The sequence below is a fragment of the Argiope bruennichi genome, chromosome 5 (assembly GCF_947563725.1).
Source record: "Argiope bruennichi chromosome 5, qqArgBrue1.1, whole genome shotgun sequence".
NCBI lineage: Eukaryota > Metazoa > Arthropoda > Arachnida > Araneae > Araneidae > Argiope > Argiope bruennichi.
Genome location: NC_079155.1, coordinates 76,618,745 through 76,642,518, shown reverse-complemented (window position 1 = coordinate 76,642,518; position 23,774 = coordinate 76,618,745). Strand labels below are relative to the sequence as shown.

Genomic DNA, 23,774 nt, shown 5'->3' with positions numbered 1-23,774 from the left:
ATAATAATTAAAATTGTAAATAATAATTAATGTAAATATTTTTTTACATCTCTTTTCCTGTTTGAGTAATCTAAAACAACACTGAGACAGTTAATACTGTTTTTCCAAATTTTACAATATGCATAATCATGTGCATAAGAAATAGCAATCATATGTACCATACTTCAATTTATTATTGATTAATTTATTTTTCTTTCTTATTTATTTAGAAATAATGAGTTGCTTTCAACGCTTTATTAGCATTCGAAAATTTAAGGCATATAAATATTTTGGGCCATCAACATTGGAATTGCAATTTCCAAAATACAATTTTTTTAATAAATAAATAAACTATTCAATGAAGAAGAAGTACAAAATGTACAATTAAATATTTCAAATAACATCATTTTCTATTAAATGACAGGACAGGAAATAAACATTTCTTTCGCATATTGAAAACACATGTGCTGTGAAACACTGCCCACAACAAATAACTGCTCAGAATGAAAGGCTACTTATTGCATGCGAAATAGGTATATTTCAATGGAACCTCGCACAATACGTGCGAAGCGGTAAAAAACAATGGTAGTCGGCCTCTTCATTTCTCATAACAAATGACTCCTTAACTTCATTATTAAATCAAATTCTAGAAGAAGAGAATGATTCAAAATATTGTTGCACCAAAAGAAACTTTTTTACATTTGAGTACTTTAAACCCCAACGACTTATCTACCTGATGTCACGATTGACAACAGCAAATTTAATTTTAATAATAATTCAAGTCTTGCATCTATGTTGTCCAACTCATATATTGCATTATTTATGAAGATTTTTAAGGAATTTATGATGTTTTTTCCAACAAAATTTGAAATTTTATTCTTTTGTAGACACTCATAAAAAATATGTACATAAACAAGAAATTGCGCGATTTTTTTCCCCAGTTGGCAAGTATAAAAGGACCTGACTGGAGTAGCAGAATACAGTAAAAATTTTTTTTTTTGAGAGAATTTTTCTTGTTAAAAAATGTCAACAAAAATGGTGCTAGGATTTTTATTGTTGCTGTTCGTTATTGGATACGTGGTAAGTTCAGAGTTCAATTAAAATTTTGGAAATAGAGAAATCATATAAGCAAGTTATTAATTTCGAAATTTATATTTAAGATTTATAATTTTATGAAATTCGGGTTTTTGAGCACATTAAAAAATAAAATAGAAATAAGTAAAAAATATAGTTTTTCTTCCCCAATGAGTTAAAAAAATATATTCATACTTATATGAATACTTCATATATTTAACGAAATCTCCCAGGCATGTTTGGACTTTTTATGGAGTTTTATGGACCAAACTTTTGTTTTTATTAAAACATTTTTTCTCAAGAATTTGTCTTTTAAAGAGAACATTTCTTAGTATATTATAGCATGCTAGTGTAAAAAAATTCGAAAAATTTACAAGTTTTTCATTAAAATTTACTTTTATATTTTTTCTTTCATTATCAGTAGTTCATAATAATATTAATCAAAATTCAAAATGTTTATTTTGCATAATTATTATATACTAATCACTCAGGCGATCAGCTGGTTTGCTGGGAATATTGCTTATATTTGATTTCAGTTAAATCATTCAAATATAATTCCGACAACTTGTTTGGCATTAAAACCATGTTGTTTTAAATATCTTACTTAGTATCTATTTATTGTATAATGAACTTTTCTAATGGGGAGAATCCCATAACATCAGAGCACTATTGAGAACATAAATATTTGATTCGTCTATTTTCTAAATTTCGCGATATCGTAAACTTTCAATTTTTTATTTATCTTGTAAACAATACAGATATTAAACAAAATCCCTCCTTCTTAAAATTTTAAAGGTGAAAGAAAATCACGCGATTAAATATTTGATGAAACAATAAAAATGATTTGAATTCTAGGACAACAATGTAGTACCGTTGGAAAATTGGCAAATTTTTTTCTATAAAATTGTTAACAATCAGGAAAAATATTCGCTCAACTATTAAATCGGTAATATTAAAAAGATAATTTTTTAAATTCTGTTATTGCATATTTGTCCAAAAATATTTTCGTAAATTATTACTGGAAAACGATCGAATTCAGGTCAACTTTTAACTAATTAAAATTTCAAAAAAAAAAAAAAAAAAAAAAAAATCGCTCCGAAGTACACATTTTTATCTTCCAAGCTTTGCATGTGCCACATTTTATAACTCTAGATCAAACGGTCTGTAGAGCTCCAACAAGCAGGCACATTCCTTTTTATTAGTAGTAGAGATAGAGATAATTAAATGTAAAAATAGATACCTCTTATTCATTATTAGAAACATCGCGGCTATATTTTCCGTTCGAAGCATAAATTTCATTTCATACAAATAAAGAATTATAAATGTTAAATGAGAGCGATTAAAAATCTTCAAACGATTTTTTTGAAGAATTTAGGCACATTATTTACAAAAAAGTTGTGCTGTTCATTTACTGTTTAGATAACTTAAGTTAAAACATTTTAAAAAGTGTGTTCGTTAATTGAGATCAAATGCTTGACAGTTAAAAACCGATGTGAGAAAGATCCGATATGTAAGTAAGTTATTAAGAAAAGTATTAACAAAATCTAATATATTTAGCTTTGCTCAGAATAGAATTTTTACGCTTTTACTAACCATATATTTACATTTCACAAAAACTTTCAAAAGCTTTCTTAGATTAAACGACTGTTAAAGTCATTCTTAAGTTTCTTCATTCTAGAGTAAAATTTGAAGTATATGTAAAATAATAAAAATTTAGAGAAAAGATTGAAGATATAACATTAAATCAGTTATTGAAAACTATGTATAAAAATATCGTATGCAAAAAACAAAAATATATTAGCAATCGACCCAATCCGAATATGTCCACAAAAACACTCACAAATTTCTTTTATTTTCAATCAAAAAATTATCTATAAATATAAAATTGAATATCTGCTTGTTAGTTTGTTTATTTGTTAAAGAAATACCAAAATTAATGATTAAAACGTGAAAAGCCAAAAGAAAATGCTTATTAACATATTTTAAAAATTATGGCTTTAAAATTGATGTTAAATCTGCGTAAGGAATCTTATCGTTCTAGCTATCTTCATTTTGTAGTTGTGTTAATTTATATACGAACAGCCGGACTTCCTCTGAACAAATTTTACACAAAATCTGAAAGGAGTCTGTCAATTTGGTGAAAAGACCATATACCAAATTTCAACTGCCTAGATATGTATGATTAAACAATAAAACATGTTCAACATTTCGAAAGAAAAAAAGAACAAAAATGGAATTTATCAAGATTATGTTTAAATTAACTTTGAAAAATTGGTAAAGAAAAAAAAAAAAAATGAAAGGAAAACACTACGGCAGTGAAATTGATATCATTATAAAAATTTATTATTTTTTCACTATATTATTTATATATTATCACTATAAAATATATGATTTTTTAAATTTTACAAATGTGTAAAAATATATTTGTGTGAGACCGGAGCAAAATGACCTATCAGAGAGAATGAAATACGACGACTCTCTCGATTCGAAAATTAAAGAGATTCAACTATACTTGAAAGTTTAAGTGAAATGCTGCTTGTTTAATTCATTTTTATATTGTTTTAATAATTCTCTTTATTTTTATAGTCGGCCTGCAACTCGCAGGCAGATTGTCCAAACACTCATTGCTGTGCGAAGAAGGCTTTTGTAGAAGGTGAATTCAACTGTGTGCCCTATCGTCAGAAATGTGAGTTAATCACCCATAACTAAAGACTGCTATGATTCATGTTTATTTATACAAATTATATTAAAAACTGCAATAAAATTGAATGAATAGCCATAATTCTTTCTTATGTTTCTAAAAATAACCTTCATCCATTAACATAGAAATTAAATCATTTAACTGATTTTTAGATTTTAATGACTGCAAGTGATTTTAAGATACATCTATTATAGAATATATGGTTGATTCTTGTATTTTACATAACATAAATTTTTAAAAGTTTTTCCATTTTTTTAAAACACTTTCTTCCATAATTTGTATCGTATCTGTTATGACCTTTTTAATGACGTATTGTATTAGATCACTGATTCACAAAGGCTTTAAGAAAATGTGAAATATCAAAATAGAGAGATTAGAGAAGTTTTTAAAAAAACTAGAAAAATATAATTATTGAAATGAATATAAAAATATTCTAATAATGGAATACAAAAATAAATACTTTCTAATATGCATTCTTTTGATATGACAATGAAATATTCTTCTATAGAAATGAAGCATATTGCATATTAATTCTATTAATTATAAAATTAATGAAAATCCCTTAATTAATTTTTATAATTAATTAAGAGATTTTAGATTAATTAAAATATTTGAATTTAATACTTTGAAAGAGAAGAAACTTATAACTGGCGTGATAAGTCGAGTATCAGATTTAAAAGATTAAGAATTTGTGTATTAAAAAGAAATAATAAAATGTTTTTGGCAATAACATTTTCCCTGCAACGTATAATCGTCCGCATGTATAGCTACAAAAAAATCTCAAAATAAAACATAATTTCAGGTTGTATTCTTGCTTTTACTGAGTACACTAGATTATAAATCAAGCATTTCTTACATTATGTACAATAATTTTAAGTTCACAGATTGAAATTCTGAATTTTATGCACAACTTTTATAATTCGTTTAAATGAAGAATATTATCGAAATGAATGAATTTGTTATTTATTTGAATCAAAATTATATCGTAAAAAATATGCATCTAAATAGTCACTACGTCAGTCGGAACGGATATTGATTCTAAGTTGCGAAGGACCTGTAGTAAAATACTGAATATTTGAATTAATGCTTATACCTGATATATAATATGTGAGTTTTCCAAAATAACCATCAATGGCTAAACAAAGCTAATCTAAATCCAATCTAAGTAAGCCAAATATAGATAAAATTAAATAAGGTTATCTGTAACAATAGCTTAGGTAAAAATATGAAGTCGGAACGAATTGTATAAATAATAAAACCAAATTTACTTTAAGAGAAAGTTTATAACGAGTACTTGCTATTAGTGCCAGCATCATTATATCGCGAAGTTTCAATCCCCATTGTTGAAACACAAGAATATTCTTCGGTATCATTTGGTAAAAAGACTTTTTAAAATTATTGTTAAGATAAGCTTTTAAAGAAACTTTTTACAGTAATCCAGACCTTAGAATACGATACAAGGCACTGCAAAACCGGGAAAAGTAAAAAATTACCATTTGTGACGTCTGGACTGGGAAGCAGTTGTAAATACTGACAACACAATTCGAAAAATCTGGAGTGAATAATCAAAAGACATAATTTGCACAATTGTCCCGTCTGGACTAGTGGTTAGTTGGTTATGAGTTTTAGTGACGCGAGAGCCAACCTTGGCTAAACTGCGCCCTGGACTAGTGATTGAAACAAGTTTGACAATATAGACGCAAAACGAAAATGCCTGTCTTGATGCTGGTTCGGAAATTTAAGGGTCGCTGATATTTATTTGGCGCAGCATAATATGTATATAAACATTAAGATCGCTTATTCTCTTTCTCCCTTTATTACAGACGAACTATGTTTAGACGGAGGGTTAGATGAAATTTTGTATGATGGGAAATACGACATCACATGCCCCTGTAAACCCGGATTGATGTGTCTGAAGTTCGAACATGGTGATGGCAGAATGGTAAGTTATCAATAATTCTTTCCAAATTCAAGATACAAATTTCCTAATTATTGCAGAAGAACAACTTTTTTATAAACAATATATTAAATACATTAATATCAGGAAACGGATCGATATTATTCGCTAAAGACGCAATAGTGGAAAAAAAAAACTGCTTAAAAATTAACTTTAGCTTTTATAGTACCACAACATTATTCATGTTGTCCACTTTCAAAAATGTATTATATAAACAATATCTTGTATCTGTTCAATCAAATTTCAATAATAAATTAACTTCAGGAATTTACGGATATGGCCCTTACTCTATCTAATAATCAACGTGAATGAGATGCTGCAAATAGAATATTCAGATTCCTTTTTCGCTAGTGTGTTTACTATATTGTGGGGTCGAATTACTTCTATTCCAATGACGGAACGCTCGTCCTCCAATTCCCCCCCCCATTGCATTAGCCATTCAATCAAACCCTGAATGCCTAGGCAAGGCGAAAATACCTTTGCTGTAATGACATTCACTGAATCATTTTCTTCTTTTTTTTTTTCCAGGGATTTACAGCTTATGGAAATCCAACATGTCGTAATGTGACTGAAGATCGAATACTTCTGAGACAGCAAAATCAATACAGATATATGTATAACTCCATTACAAGTGGAAATGCATATGCCTATGCACGAAGTCGTAAATAACAGCAAAAGCCAGCAATGTTCATTTATCAGAAGAATATATTAAAAAAAATTTGTACTTGTTTAAAGCTATCATTAAAAATAAGTTTGCACTATAATTGTTTCGTACTAGTATTTATGGGATTGAAGTAGTACATTTCAGTACCAAACATTACATTAATTTAGATTCATCATTTCTACTAGATCTTTAAATATTTTCGTAGAAAATAAATTTCTTAAATATTACCATCGTTATTCCGTTTGCCTGTTACTTCCATATAAAAATACCAAGGAATATTCAGGTTCTTAAAAAAATTTAAAATTTTAGACTATATAATATGACTTCATAGTCATATATAAGCATTACTATGAATGTTATCTAAAAGACAAATATTACACTATACGGTACAGTGTTCATGCTGTTCTAGTTCATTCTCTTACGTTGGATTACGGCATTGATTCAGATTTTACGCAAATGCTTAATTCGGAAAAAAGCGTCATCATGCAACGTATTGTTTCTTATAAGGCAAAGAAAAAAAGGTAATCGCAAACTTATATTTTTAATAATTTTTTTTTTCATTCTCGCTCCTTTATTTTTTCCTATTTACATAGTTGAAATTGTAAGTTATCCAATTACTTGATCCCCATTATTAAGTGGGATTAATTAGTAATCTCATTTACTTAAACTAAAAAATGATATTTTTTATAGAATTTGAAACTTTAATCTGGTATTATCCAAATAATAAAACGCTAAAATTATAATGGCATTCATTTTTTAACAATAATACCGTCCAGTATCTAAGACACAGAATTCGATCAACCAAAAATTACTAAACAAGCATTACTTATTATTGCTAAGTAACTAAAACCACTTGTCATTCAGCTTTCTTAAAGCATGATAATGTTTGTAAGTTAGCATACTATCTGTAAATTTTGTTGCAGCAGGCATAATGGAGGGAAAAAAAAAAAAAAAAAAAAAAAAATCATTCAAAACACTTAGTAGGGAATATTATTGAATCTAGAGCTATCAAATTTGGGCATATAATTCATTTTTGGGTAGTAGGTTCACACTAAGAAATTTTTTTTTTCAAAATTTTTCAAACAACATTACCAAGCTACAATATTTAGAACAAGATGTTGGAATGGCCTTCCGTTTCTTAAAATTATAATATCTTTATTAATCTAACGCTATATACACATTAAAAGAATCATGAATTAGAATCATAAATCGAAGTAGAATAATAGGGTTGAATAAAAACCCTTTAGCATATCTATATAAAATAAAGCAAAAAACGGGCTACATTAATAAATTTGAGTGGCCTGGGCAAAAGTACCATACCCTATTTAAGAATTTGAGTGATTATGTCACAACGTAAATACCTACCAAATAAAATAATGGAGATAGAAAATAAAATTCGTTGTTTAATTCAGAATTTAAAATGTTGCAAATCCTTTTCTTTTTACTTTCTCTAATACGTAGTATAGATACAGTATAGCAAACATTAAAAAAAAAACAACGTACTTTAGATTTTGAAGAATCTCCACGTCTTAGACCTCCCTGTATTCGAAAAACACATTTTTGGAAAACGTCCGCTTGCCTTTGGCAAAGATAACTCAAAGATGCTTTCATCTAGACGGCTGAAATTTGGTATATAACCCTTACACAACTTTAGAACTCTTAAAATTTGCAGATTTCTATCAAATTTCGAGCAAAATCTATTCAAAGGAAGTCAGTCTGTCCGTCTGATTACACGATAACTACAAAACAAAGAGAGCTAGATGGATAAAATTCGGTACACGGATTTAGCATCTATAGTGTAGACGCCTATCACATTTGAGTTGGATCAAACAATTGGTTGACTGTTTCTCGGTCTGTAATTTCAGGAACCTGTAAGAGTAATAATTCAAAAACATAATGACTTAAAATGTATCAGATTTGGTAAAGGATTTTGTGAATACAACAGCAGTTTTATGTCAAATCTTTGATTTAATTGATTGAGAAAAATGTATAAAGCTCAAATTCCATTTTCGGATACAAATAACGGCATGCCAGGGATCAATCGCCAAGGATGACACGATTGATTCAGTAAAAATGCTTAATTCACGCCAAAAAATATTTCGCAACTATTGTATCACAAGGCATTCTCCGGCATGACAAGTTTATTACAGAGAATGCGGGAAACTTTTGGGGAAACAACCTTTGCTGGTTATTTTTAGTTTTAATACATAGAGTAAAAGTAAAAAGTTTAATATACAAGTGCTGTAATTTACCATTAAATACTATTTTTTTTATTAATTTTTGTAATTTCTTTAACTGATTGGCGTAATATTATCCGATATGTTGGCACTTCACTTTTATAATCACATGCATCCGAACCTTATCATATATAAATTGTTACGAATCCCACTACAAGCGAACCCGTAAATACCGGGTTCGCTTGTAGTGGGTGTATGGTTTGTAAATAATCAGTAGGTTTCAGTAGCAAACAACAACGACGTTTATTTAACACGAAGACACTAATATAAAGACGACAAATATGTACAGCCGATACAAACACACAGCAGCACACTACAACAGACAGTAGCCCACAAGTAGTAATTCGGCAGTAACAACGACCACAGCACACAAAGCGGCCAGACAGAATTCAGCAGGAGAGAGGATCCTCGGAGCCTCGCTCTACGGTCTCTCCAAACGGCTGAAATTCTTAGCACTGTATCCTCGCTTTAGCTGTATCCAACTGCCGACTTACTACCACACAACTGGCTACTCCACGAACGACACGACGCTGCTTTCCCAATAGACAACAAGACTCAGTACACAGCAGTTCAGGAACAGCTTCAGCTCCACACAACGCCGGCACTTCGCTATCCTCTCGAAGACTTGCTACTTGTCTACGCCTCCAACTACGCTTCAATTCACTGCAGCTTGAGATTGCCGTCCTTTAATAGTTCCCGGGTGGTGCCGAGAACCTTCTGGGCCAATCAGGCGTATCTCAGTTACTACTCAACGAATCTTTAAAATTCTCGAAGTTTGCAGCATTATCTATTTTGTCGCCAAGCTCTGGGATTACTGGCTCGGCACCCGAGCAGCATCCAATACAGATGATTGTAAATCGGTCTTTCCGGTGATAGAACTAACCGTGCTGGGAAGCAACATTACAGGTTTGTCACAATATATATTTTCTTTTTAGCTTGAGTTCATCGAATAAAATTTCGTTTTCTTTAGTAAATTTTTCAGCTTTTATTACGTTACTATATATTTAACACACCAATTTTAAAGTCATACTTCTTAAAATGTATTAATAAGCATTTTCCTTGAGCTTTTCATTTTTAATCATTGACTTTTTGCATTTCTTTCACAAATAAACAAACTAACAAGCAGATATTCAATTTTATATGTATAGATAATTTTTTTTTATTGAAAATAAATTGTTTTGTGAGTGTTTGTTTATGAACATATTTGGATTCGGTCGATAGATAATATATTTTGTTTTTTTGCATACGATATTTCAATACATAGTTTTCAACAACTGATTTGATGTTATATCTTCAATCTTTTCCCTAAATTTTTATTATTTTATATATACTTCAAATTTTACTCAAAAACTGAAAAAATTTAAGAATGCCTAACAGTTGTTTAATCTAAGCAAACTTTTAAAAGTTTTTGTGAAAAGTAAATAAATGGTAAGTTTCTCATTAGTTAAAAAGCATAAAAATTCTATTCTGAGCGATGCTAAGTATATTAGTTTTTATTAATACTTTTCTCTTTTTAAATATCAGATCTTTCTCACATCTATTTTTAACTATCAAGCATTTAATCTCAATTAAGGAACAACAGCTTTTTTTTTTACAACAGCTCAACTTTTTTTTATAAATAATGTGCCTAAATTCTTCAAAAAAAAAAAAAAAAAAAAAAAAAGACTCGTTTGGTGCTGTATAATTGGAAGGATTTTAAATTGCTTTCTTATAACCTTTATAATTCTTTATTTCTGTAAAATAAATTTTATTTTTTGAAAGGATAATGTAGCAACGATGTTTTTAATAATGAATTAAATGTATCCATTTTTACATTTAATTATTTCTATCTCTACTTTCTAATAAAAATGATTGTGTGTGCATGAACAAAAGGAAATATGCCATTTAATTTAAAGATTAAGAAAAGTATTAAAGTTATCAATTTTTATATATCTATATAATATAGAAATTAATTTAACAAAGGTTTTATTCCTTTCACTTTCTATAATTGATTTAACAGCATATAATGATATTACAATTATTTATGCACTTGATATAAGTTTGTTGTAACTGGTTTAATTATGGTTTGATCTAATATTCCAGTTTGTAATATTCTCCTTATAAAACAGTTGATTTAACTTAAATTGTATCAACATCAATTTCAAGTGTCCTAATATCAGTGAAATTTTTTGATTCAAAATAAAAATATAATAAATTTTTAGATGCCCTTGAATTAATGGCTGTTTTGGACTATGGCCCAACTAGCCTGTTGGATAAGATGCTTTTTGTATGATGTGAAAATATAAACAATTCAATAGATATCTTCAAATTTTGTCCACAAATACTAAATATTATAATTAAGCCCTCAGTGAAGCTTTATATGACAATTAAATAGCTATTTTTATTAATTAAAAACATGTTAGACTTAAAATTAACATTTCAGCTGAATGAATATAATAATGATATTTTAAATCGCTCCCATTAACTTTGCCTCCATGTTGCTATTTGCTATGTTTGATTAAATTTTAAATCATTCTTTAAAAATTATCAATATCCTACAGAAAAAAAATAGTTTTCGGTTAGATTTTAAAAATGGTTTTCACAGTCTAATTTTTGAAAAAGAACGAGATTTATACATTATTAAATGCAAATGATATTAACATTTAAATTAAAAATAAAGTTGTAGATTGTAAGAAAATATTATGTATTATAATAGTTTATAATTAAGAATTTCTGATAATATAAATATCATTATAATTTCTAAGATACGTATTTATTTACAATCTGACATATAAACAAGGACTAATATAAATAATTTTTTGATGCCTTGATTCAGTATCCATTTATGATTTAACATCATGCAACAAATGATTTTATATGCTTTTAAATATTGGAAGCATGAGGCAGATATTAAGGAAGATTTCATGACAATTAATTAAAAGAATTTTTTAAAAACAAATTTACTTTTTTGTTCTGAGTAGCCGCATTATATCAGCTAGAACATATAAACAGTTGTTTCAAGATCATCAGGACAAGCATACATAAAAGGAATCAAATATGTAGGACCAGATGGTGTGAAGAGGCAGAATCGATAAGTCAATATTTAATTGGAAGCATATGATGAACATGATTTTGCAAATGGGGTAATAGATGAATGCATTTCATGATAAAAGAAGTACAGCTCGAATGTTACTTCATTAGAAATGAATAGATAAAAAACATCAGCAAAGTATTTAATGTCACACGTAGTTGGAAACATTTAGAGTTTTTAGGACATTATAGCTTGCTCTTCTTAGCATAAGAACCATTATTAGAGGTCACTGCATTGCACTCATCCAATAAAAAAAATAGGTTAATGTAGTTCTATGTTCACACATAAATGTTTGCTTTTTTGCAGCAGAGTGAATGAAGAAATAAGAAAAGCTCTTTCATGAGCTCATGAAAAGTTTCAAGTCAAATTTCTGGTTGCTCATTGTAATTATAGTTATGTTTCAGTATAACCTATCTTGCCTAAGTGTTTGTTTGCACAATTTTAGGTGACCTAATGCTTGTAAATTTTGGCAAACTAAATTAATTCAATGTGCAAGATAAAATAAGTTATCATAAAAAAGTAACATCCAGCTATATCATACATTTAATAATAATTATATTTCTCTTGTGAATATATACAAACTTTACAGTTGATGCAAATTAGTCCCCCCCCCCGAATCAAACCTTAAAATGATTAGCTTAGCTAACGTTTTAAGTATACAATAGTAATTGGAGAACCAGAATTGGTAGACTTCTCACTCTTTAAAGAATTACTGGTATCATTTGATTCTAAGTTTGAACCTTTCACCCTTTTCTTCCTAAAAATAAGAAAAGACAAAAAGTAACATCAATGACAGAAAATCACTAATTAAATTAATAAATGATACTAAACTTGTCTTTTAAGCAACTTATTTTCAGTTGTGATTAAAATATTTAAATTTAGATTATTTATATAAGTAAAGAATACTTGGTGAAATAAATTTTAAGGAGCTGGTAAGTTACCACAAATTATTAACTTTAATAGAAACTTGCTAATTTTAATAAAAGCTAATAATACTATAAATGATATTTTAAAATCTAATTTAATCTTAATTTTTAACTCAATTTAGCACATAACTTCATTCTAAAATATTCTCTTATTTCCTGATCCCATTCCTTTTTTTCTACTTAATTAATACAACAGAAAGTTCTGTAAAAATGCTTTCGTCAACGGTTCTTACGCTCCGAGTGAAGGGATAAATATAGTTGACTTAAACAAATTCTTCTAGAAGATCCCTATGATTCCCTTGCCTGTACTGTAGGAAATCCCTAATAAAATCTCGCAGTATATATTCCCAGGCATAAAATTTTCATCATTTCGTGTTGTGTCGTTCAGCTTGTACAAAAAATCATGCCTCCGGGATGGAAATAAAACGAAGTTAAAAATTCAGTGCCTTTTTCAGTCTTTAGCCATGACTCTCCTTCAAAAATTATGTTCACATATATACATTTATATTGCAAAATTTCTGAATAAGCCTTGAATAGATTCTGATAAATGAAATACAAGTTTCAGAATGTTTTGAAGACAAAACATTATTAAAGGAATTTAAATGCCTTCACTTCCAACAGAACAACAATCTCCATTAAAATACAATAAAAAAGAATATCAATATTTTTTATTCTAATTTCTTAAAAACTAAGACACAGTTTTCTTTTTATAGCTTCTGCATTTCAGCTCAAAGCCACTATCATATGATGAAATGAAAGAATTCCATTCTATTTCCAGAAGCAAATAAAAACAAGAATAAAGAGTTATTGCTACATTACATTTAAAAATAAAATCCTAAAATTTGCTTTTAAAATGAGGACTGCTTTCTTTTATTTTTAAGCTTGTCATAGTATATAACCACCCCAACACCAAAGAAAATATATTTGTATAGTATCTGTAAAAACTGCAAAGGATATGGAGTTATTTTAATGCTTATAAATATTAGCATTCTTTCAAATGAGTTGAAATGTATGTATATCTAGTTAATTCAAACAACATTTTCAAGAAAATGTGGATTTTAATGAACTTTATGCATGAATTTATTAAATTGGAGAATTCCAAAAAACCCATCTTAAATTAAATAATTACAAAAAACACCTACCTTGATGATGAACATTGTTCTATGATACCTATTACTTCATCAGAATGAGTTTCTTCAGAATGTTTCTTTCGCCTGAAAAATAAAATTGAGCAAAATATTTATCTTATAATTTCCTTTAATGTAAATTTTATAATATCCGACTCTTATAATAATGTCACTTTCCTCCATTAGGTGCACCTTACATATATTTTTACACCTCCCCATAAATAAAAGAAAACAAATTCAAATATTCAGTCTTGTATTGAAACGTATCCATTCAAAGAAACAGACACTTAACTAATCTAAATGCAAAATTTTTTACAAGCAAATGACCAATGAAACACACCAAACAACCTTAACATGGCTTGGATTTTTAAGCTTTATTTTTTATTTGAGTTTCATTTAAGTAAAATAACAAATGAGGACTTGAAAGTGCAAGAAAACCCGGTATTGTTAAACTAGAAATATGCCTTTGTTTTCATTCAAATGTAAGGAATTTAAAAACATGATAGCTAATTTATATAAACATTTCAAAAATTCAATGAAAGCAGAAAATACCATTTGTCCTTGCTTGGTTCATATGACTGGTGATAATTCAGTTCTCGAGATAAGGAAGAGGATGAATCTTGATCAAATACGTCAGTAGATTCATCTGAAAAGATACAAAAATATTCAATGCACCAAAATTAAGTAAGCAATTTATTCCCTAAGAAATTTGTAGTGGGAAATTACGTATAAACCAAGTGTTTCTAATGTTGAAAAAGGATTAAAAAAAAAAAAAACTGATGGCCTAAATTTTTTATTGGATTATTTTATACTTTAAAACAAGTAATAAAAGGCTGTAATAAAAAAAAATATTTAAAAAAATTTAAATTCCAGACTTTTGAATATTTTTTTAAAAATTAGAAGTTCTTGAATCAATTAAGAACTCCACACATGCAAATGATGCTCTCAAATTTCAGAATCGTATCTCTTTAAACCAATAACAATGAGATTATTACTTAGTTTAGCTCTAAAACTTTATTAATTAGTTGAAATAAAATAATTTTAAGACACATTTTAATGTATTTATTTTCTATAAAAAAAAAAATCTCCAGCAAAAAACAAAAACAAAAAAACTGCTATATTTTATTACTTGTAATTCATTAGAAAAAGGTGTCACTAATTCCTCTCTCCAAGTTGTATCTTAAATTTATGTTATTAATTGCTTCCAAGATGGGAAACTTTAACTTAAATTTACCACATTTTTTTTGTTTTAATTAATAAGGTGCATATTCTCATGTTTAAATGAAATATTACATAATAAAATTAGAATAAAGTTTCTAAAATTGATGATTTTTTTTCCTTTTAAAATGTCCCAAAAATAATCATGTCAATGGATTTTGATAAGGCAAATAATTTTATTCAATTTGGTAACCTTCAGTGAAGCATATATGGTAAGAGTATTGAGTATCAGGAGACAAAAATCTAAAGCTTATGAAGTATCAATAGGTTTTATGAAAATTATCATCACAGATTTAAATTTAAAACACACACACAACAAATTCAAAAAGACTTCCATTCATGGGAGGGGGGGGAGGAGTGGAGAAGTGTTTATGCTGTGTAATTTTTTAAAAATTAATCTGTTAATAATTTCTATCACTGTTACACAGAATAATTTAAAAAGTTTAAAAATGACATAGCAAAATTTTGATCTTTTATGTATCTGATAACTTTAAAAGACCCATTATTTGTATAATTTGATCTCTAAATGATTCAATATCTAATATACTTATAAACCCTTTCAATGATAAGTTTTAGATATTTAAAAAAAAATAAAGAATTATTTTTGAATAAATGAATATTATCTGCATTTTAAACAATGTAAAATGGGATTTGCAAAAAAATTTAGATGACAAATAAAATCAATGTAATTTTTAAAATTAAGTAGAAAGAAAGCAATGAAAGTTTAATACCAGAATATATTGACTCTAAAATTTCACTTGCATCATCTGAAGTTGAAGGAATTGAACCAAAGCTATTTGACTTAGAATGCCTACTAGATGAATGGGATTGTATAATGCAGTGCTGATGGGCTTCACGGAGTTGATGTATTTCTTCTCGACAACTTGCAAGCTCATTGCACAACTGTTCTCTTTCCTCCTCCATATCCTTCAACTTATCCTGTAAAAATTGAACATAAAGTTATATTGCCTTTGTTTCCTTTTAAAGTCATGCAGATTTCCTCTTTTAAAATTAATTTTGAAATATCCTGACATCAGTTACAGTTCACACATAGATACCTAAATAGAGAGTATATTCCAGAAAGTTCTCTTGTTTTAAACTTTATGCATTCATAAATTTTAAAAAATATACGTACTACAAGGAAAACATTTTCCATTAAAAAAAATCAATTTATACTAAATGGAAGGTTTATAAACAAAGAATAAAAATATAAAATAAATTTAAGATTTTCAATATTCTCATAATTGAAACTTTTTCATTACAATGAAATATAAATATACTGCATTTTGAAGTATATAGCGGATAATAAAACATAATAATTAATATGATCTATCATTGGTGAAGAAAAATGCACCAATTGAGATGGCTTTATTTGACCAATTTCAATATGGAGAATTTTATATTTGTTAATTTCTAATGCAAATCATATTCAAGTAACAGTTGTGTTCTATATCCAATTTCAATTAATAGTAATGCTAAAAATCTATTTTCTCAAAACTACGACATAATGTAAGGTATTAATTTTATTACTTTGTTGAAATTATACTTTTTTTTCCATATCTACTTTTTAACAAGAAACTACATCAGCAATTTTCATGAACTCATTCATAAGATATGTCAGATGAAATATGATCTCTCCTTAAATTGAAATGATATTTAGCACATTCTAAGACACGACTGTCGTTAATACTACCATATCATAATAAACAACAAACAAAAGTAAAAATATATATGCACCCGAATAAAACTTAAAGCAAAAAACAAGATGTTAAAAAAGACACCAATTTACATTCATTTAGTTTTTTCTAGTAAAACTTCTACAGTAAAAAATAATGCAATGTTCTATTAATGGTAAATGTATGATAGACTGAGGACATCCGATATGTTTCACGTATAAATGAGTAGTTAAATTTTGTTGACAAGAAAAAGTATTTGTTATTTCAAATTATAAAAAATTAATACAGTTGTTTTAATTTGAATCAGCAACAAGATTTATATACAGTGCTTTTTGATATAGCACCAGCTGAATTAAAATTCTACGCTTTGGTTAATTAATTATACAAATTGCTATAATATATTTGCTGCTGATCATATGTGGATGTACTGGTAACTATAGCCACCAACACAATTGTATGTGATCTATTTAGTTTGTTAAGGAAGAGATATTTCATTATTCTTGCACAGAAGACTGCAATTAGAAGCATATCATAATTGATAGCAATCATTTGATAAAGTTAAATCAAAGCTCCATTTTGATGCTACACAACAGTTATTTCAGCATAGAATTTTTTAAAATGTCAAATGAAAAGAATGGCAATTTCACAAGCAGATGGATGTTTAATTTAAGATTGATTTGACTTATTCCAAAAAGGCTTTATAAGAATAATAATTATATCTCAACAGTTTTTTATTCTTTCTTTATTGCATTTATAGAATTTTTGTATATATGGATTGATTTGATATTTGAAATTTCGTAACCAGAGTGAATAGTTACCAGGCAAAATAGCATTATAATCAAGTTTCAATAGTTTGACAGTAATAACTAGAGAAGGGAGGACACAAACATACAATGTTTGTCAATATCTAATACAGACCAAATAATGAGATGCTAAATCATGTCATAATAAAATTAATCAGATCATAAACTATTGTAATGATTGATTCCATATAAATTTATCATAAATAATATTTAAATGAAATTCTTTTTATAATCTTTAAGAAAATACATGTTTAATTTTCATATTTTGCAACTTTTAGCATGATTATGACTTAATTTTGATAGGAAGTGTTTTTAATAAATGTAGCATACAGTAAAAGATTTAGGCACATTGTGAAAACAGGCAGTGTGTCTTATGAAGACACTATTTTTTTCAGAAAATTAAGTTTCTTATTTAAACAAATTTTTAACATGTTAATAATTTATTTTAGTATGATTTTTTATTTTAATAAGTTTGTGAAAGCATAGGCATTTATTTTTTATATGCATATCATAGAAAGCAATTACTAAAATAATTAAATTCTAAAAAATTCAACAAATATTATCTAATGATTTCCATCCTTACAAACAATAGTCTGTCATAGTAATTTAATGTTTTTAAGTAAAGAAAAAGTCAAAACAAAAATTATTATTTAAAAAAAAATCTGCTAAGGGAAAAACTAATGGAATTAAATAGTTAATATTTTAATAAATTATAACTAATTATGGTTTATTTAATAATGCCTTTTCTAATTCAATGAAATTTTTCATTATAGTAATTATCATATATTTTACTTTTTATGGAACTTTTATTTTCTTAAAAAATATATTAGCAACCAGGCTTATAACATTTTTTAATTAGCTTGCCTACAATATCTGAGCCCAGCAGTTCTAGATAGTCACCTAACGAGAAATTCGTAATTGCATATAGTAAGCGATCACCAGCCATCTTTATCAAGGGATTTTTTGATAAGGATAGGGGACAGTATTATAAGGTTATCAGAATAAAATCAATGTAACAAGACTCCTTTTTATGAATATCTTTAAGGATTTAAAATTTAAAAAAAACTATGGAAAACAAACAAAAACATCTATTTTATTTATCATATTATTAATAGATTTTACAGACACTTTTATCAGCTAAATTTTAACATATTTTTCATTAAAAACATTTTCTACAATATTTTATGATAATTTTTATTACAAAATAAGCATAAATGCATAGTTTTATGCATGTTTGCAGATACAGCATTATCTTTTTTTAAAACATAATTTATAGGACCATTGGAATAATGAAAAATTGCAGCAAACCATTTACATTGCTAAAAATGCGGAAATGAAGACCAACAAAACTGTTATGAAAAATAATAAAAAAAAAAGGGACAAGTATTAACAAACTGTGTGTGCACTTAATATCACAATCTATTTTTGAAATATTAAGTACATAGACTTTGTTTGCACTGAAATTACTATGAGATGTTATTTCACTAATCAGAAAATAGTTAATATCAATATTAAAAATAAGTATAAAAACAATCAAGTATATACCATCAGTTGTGTTAAAGTCTGATTCAGAGGTTCTAAACTCATGTTGATGGTTGAAGACATTGATTCAGTGGAACAGCAGTTAGTACAAAAAGTCTTCATCCCACAAGATGGACATGTTCCTACATGTGAAGATTTATTGTTATGACAAGTTATATTCTCGCATGATTCGATTCAAAACAGAACAAGATATAAAATATAAATTGCATTAAGAGGATAAGGAGTTTTTTTTAAAGATATTTTACAAATATAAAACTAAAATGATTACTTTTTTATAGCTAAAAGAAATACAAATCATGGAATAGATTTTATTCATATTTGGCTTGTATATATTCTGAAGAATATAAAACGTTCCAGGAAATACTTTGTGATAATTCAATTGAACAGTTATTTTTTTTATTAATCAAAAAATATCTTATGCACAAGCAAATAACACTGCAACGTACAAGATTAACTGACACAGCTGAATTTAAAATAGCCAAACATGAAAAAAGATATTTAAATAAGATTTCTTTAAATTTATTAAAAATACAAAATATCTAACTTGAAAATTATTTTAAAGTTTTTGGTTATTTAAAACTCAAACTACTTTCTTTTAATTGTAAATGAAGATTTGACTGCTAATCTTCATTGATAATTAAAAGAAAGTTAATTAATCTGCATTGTACAAAGTAGTATCTTTTATATTTTATGCACTAATTGCATTTAATAATTGAAATGTTTAATTAAATCTTCTATCATTCTTTGAAAAAATTTCATAACCTAAGAAAAAAAATGAGTTTTCTGTAGTTCTTAAAAATGTTATGGAATAGTGTGCAATGTTTCAAAAAGCTACAAAATTTTAAAATTCTTTGATACATAATTTTATGTTTTAATTAAAAATAAAACAAGAACCCCCCCCCCCCCCAAAAAAAAATCAAAGAAATTATTTCTTTGTTTCAAATGTTGTAATAAGCAAATTAACAAGCATATTGGATCATTTTGGTTTTGGGTGAAATGAAAACCATTAGATATTGTTTTTTATTTTATGGTGAGAAAGTAAAAACTTTAATGTAATATAATTTTTAAAATGTGTAATAAATTAATTAATACTATCTGTTTCCTCACACAGATGAATAATTACTTTTTAAAATCTTTCACAAAAAAACAAGGCTACAGTTATTTATTCTTGAGCACATAATTATTTACTTCTTTGCTGGTGAACTAAATGCATGAACTGGTTTAAAGTGCAATGGAACCGTTTCCAGTAAAATTAATGAAAAGCATCCAATTTTCGATAATTATTATCAACATATTTCAGAGAATCTAAATTCAAACCATTGAATCATTAGTGCATTATTTTAAATAGTATTTAAGAATCAGTATAGGGATAAGTCTATCTTCATTTTTTTAATTGTAACTACTTATCAATATGTAAATAAGCAATCACTCTTCATATAATATTTATTAAAATTAATTATTAACTCAAGAATCAAATTAAAATTGCATACTAATAAGAATTTTAAAAAGCAGACATTATTAAATAAAATACCATAAAAAATAATTAAAAGCATAGAAATTTTTCTGAAATTCTATTATGCTATATTTCTAAGGTTCCCTTTCAACCACAAAGAAAGAAAATTACTTTTGTTCATTAATTTAAGAAGATAACTACTCCCTTAAATCTAGTCACAAAACACTATTAAAATAGAAGAAAAAAATTACGTAAATGTAGATTTAATTATTACTTACCAGCCTCTGAATTATTAATTTTTCCATGGACTTTTAACTTTGTACTTTGGCTTGAACTTTTTGAATTCTGTATATTTTTATTGAAAACAAATATTGAAGGAACATAATCTGGATGTTTGGGATCTTTAGAAGGTTTTCCTGTAAAAAAAAAAAAAAAAAAAAAAATGTAGCATACATTTGATTATCATATAATTCACTCCTTTCAAAATATAATTATTCTAAGATTTACCATTAGAGTTTCATTAGCTGACAAAATAAGTTCTTTAAAATACTGAATCAGCAATTCTTTATCAAATGAATCCTGAATTTCTAGTATTTTACTTGTTTGAAATCATAAAATCCAGACTGCTCTTTTTTATATGCTTTTCGTATAATTTGATACTTGAGAGCAATATGTACTACCAATATATATAATATTTTAAGATGGCCATGAACTGGAATCATTCTTGAAAAAAACTATCTCAAAATATTATAAGATAGCTGTTCAAAGTATTGTTTATTAAATGGGTAAATTAAGTACTTATATTACATATCATATAAAAAACTAGTTCAATTATAATAATAGACTTTTTGAAAGTTAAATTTAATAGCAAATTTATTCTAAAATGTTTAAATACTAATATTACATTTATAATAAAATAAAAGTACAGTAGAGCTTTGGTACAGCAAATAAAAAAAAATCACAAAAATTAAGATTAAGAAATTTTAACATACTAATATTTACAAGTATTGAATAATATTACATGTAAATTCCAATATGTGTAATGCAATAAATGAGCCAGATTATAAACCATTATTTGTGAATCAGAATAGTAACTAAATTTGATATGGTTATAATCTGGGTAGTAGACAACATTTTTCAAAATTTTAAAAGGATTTTTTTTAAATTAATAAAGTATGTGAAGTTCTTTCTTCAGAACATACCATATAAAAAACATTTTTTTACATTAAAAAATCTTTTAATGATTTTAATTTCATTTTTAGATACTTAAAAAAAAATCTTTAAATATTTGAGAGCACTTTTCAGTGATTTTTTAAATTACATTTACATACTTTAATTTAAGTGTGCTCTTATATTATAAGGTGTTCACACAACAGTGTGTGTACTATAATATACACACTGTTGTGTTCACATTACATATCTTAAAATTTAGATATAGAATTAGATAAAAATTTAGATAAAATTTTCTTATTCAAAAATCAATTTTAAAACATTAAGAATATTTGCATCTCCTTTAATATTTTTTATTCACTAATGGTATAGTTTGCAAAATTTTGCACATAACTACAAAAATTAAACTATCAATTTTATTAAACTCTTCTTTTTCCTTTTCTTCCAATTATATGCAAATTAAATCAAATAATTTTAATTCTAATCAGTTTAATTCCTATTTTAAAATGATATTTGGAAATCGTAAATCAAGAAATTAATACACAATTATGTTTTCATATTTTCCAGTTTAAAGTAAGATATTAGTAACAAATTTTAGCCACATTTTTTTAAAGCTAAGAAGCTAATACTATTAAACATAAACATGCCTCTCAGAAGTTCCATTTTCATAGAGCTTTCTCTCATATAGAGTCAATTTATATTTAATATAACAAACTAGCACATTTCAGATAGATAGGATGTCTGTACGTTAATGGAAATGGAATATGAATCACATATCTTGGTTGCAATCAAATTAATAAAACACACTTCCCTATAATGATAACTTTCATTATTATTCCAATATTTCTAGATATAATTATTTGAATACTCAGACATATAAATATCCCCACAGTGTCAAATTTAACTTGTCTCTAAAATTCTACTTAGAATTAAGATATAGATTCATTTCTTTCCTAAATATACCTTACAATATCATCATTCAAAGTAAAATAATTTAGGTATAGATAAGGAATTAGCTTGAAAGCAATTTTGCTTCAAACTATTGGGAAAATTAAAATTTCATGCCATTTGATTCTATGCCTTCTGTAATAAACCTACACTGGGAAACCAATTTAATATTTTTACAAATATTTTGAGTGTAACATTTAGAAAAGATATTCACAACTATCAACAAACAGAATTAAAATTTGTAACAGGAGAAATAGTTCTATTAATACAGCAATTTCTTTTACGAGTTATTATAATATTCCTTAATACAACTGCATTACACCAATTAACCCTTAGCATGGCAATATTGCTTTTTTAAAGAAAAGCAAAAAAAAAAAAAAATGTATATAGGTATATTTATATACATATATATTATTTATTTTAATAAAGTTGTATTATAAAGTATATTTTTATCAAATTGTATGTATGGTATACTATACAAAATGAACATAAGGGTTAAAAACTTTCTCACTTGTTACCTGTTATGAAATGTTTACTACATAAACGCGATTTATTACTTGCTTTCCAATTAGCTCTGCGAGTAGCAAGTTCCCATCTTCGTCTACGCAACGGGTCTTTTGGAAAATGAAACATTTTAATTTCAGAAAGTGCATTTGTTCCACATCTCATATCGCATCCGTAAGCTGAACAAGTAATTCTGCAGTAAGAATTGGCATTAGTCATTAATTTATATCTGTTCTTCATTGAACTCCCCATTTTAAAATTATATATCAAAAGTAATATTTATAAGGTTAAAACACAAATTTGTATTTTTTTAAAAATCGACTTTTTAAAAATGCCAATTAATTTGCTTCAAGTTACAGACACTGCCGACAAGTAACAAACTGAACACAAATACATTAAGTAAAAATTTGAGATTGGAGCCAAAAATAATAGCCAAATGCTTTTGGCGACGTAATTTACCGGAATCTATTTTCCTTACAATTTTAAGGTTTTATGCATGGGCGTAAAATGTTGCCACCGGATGTGAACCTCCCGATCTACCAGATATGAACCAAAATTCACCGGATATGACGTAACTCATTGTTGATGGCATACTGGTCATTTAGCGCGGGCTTTATCTAGCAATTATTTAGAGACTAATCATTTTTCTCTTTGCTCTGCTTGTGCGACAGACGTGTGTATTGAATCTCTTAAACCTTTTATCTGCTTGTGGAGATAAGATTTTT

The 23,774-nt window shown here is 26.7% G+C and overlaps 2 protein-coding genes across 2 annotated transcripts; one reads left to right on the top strand and one right to left on the bottom strand.

Annotated features, from left to right (window-relative positions):
* The first annotated feature begins 958 nt into the window (after positions 1 to 958).
* LOC129969512 (U8-theraphotoxin-Hhn1c 3-like) lies at positions 959 to 6,464 on the top strand. Its single transcript, XM_056084117.1, has 4 exons — positions 959 to 1,059; positions 3,640 to 3,739; positions 5,578 to 5,696; positions 6,240 to 6,464. Exons 1-4 carry the CDS (start codon positions 1,003 to 1,005, stop codon positions 6,378 to 6,380), a joined length of 417 nt encoding a protein of 138 aa, XP_055940092.1. The 5' UTR covers positions 959 to 1,002; the 3' UTR covers positions 6,381 to 6,464.
* A 5,185-nt stretch (positions 6,465 to 11,649) lies between these two features.
* Positions 11,650 to 23,502, bottom strand: LOC129968874 (THAP domain-containing protein 1-like). Its single transcript, XM_056083186.1, has 7 exons — positions 23,064 to 23,502; positions 20,706 to 20,843; positions 18,978 to 19,096; positions 15,685 to 15,892; positions 14,288 to 14,381; positions 13,751 to 13,822; positions 11,650 to 12,439 (listed from the first exon to the last, which is right to left on the bottom strand). Exons 1-7 carry the CDS (start codon positions 23,299 to 23,301, stop codon positions 12,325 to 12,327), a joined length of 984 nt encoding a protein of 327 aa, XP_055939161.1. The 5' UTR covers positions 23,302 to 23,502; the 3' UTR covers positions 11,650 to 12,324.
* Positions 23,503 to 23,774: the final 272 nt, after the last annotated feature.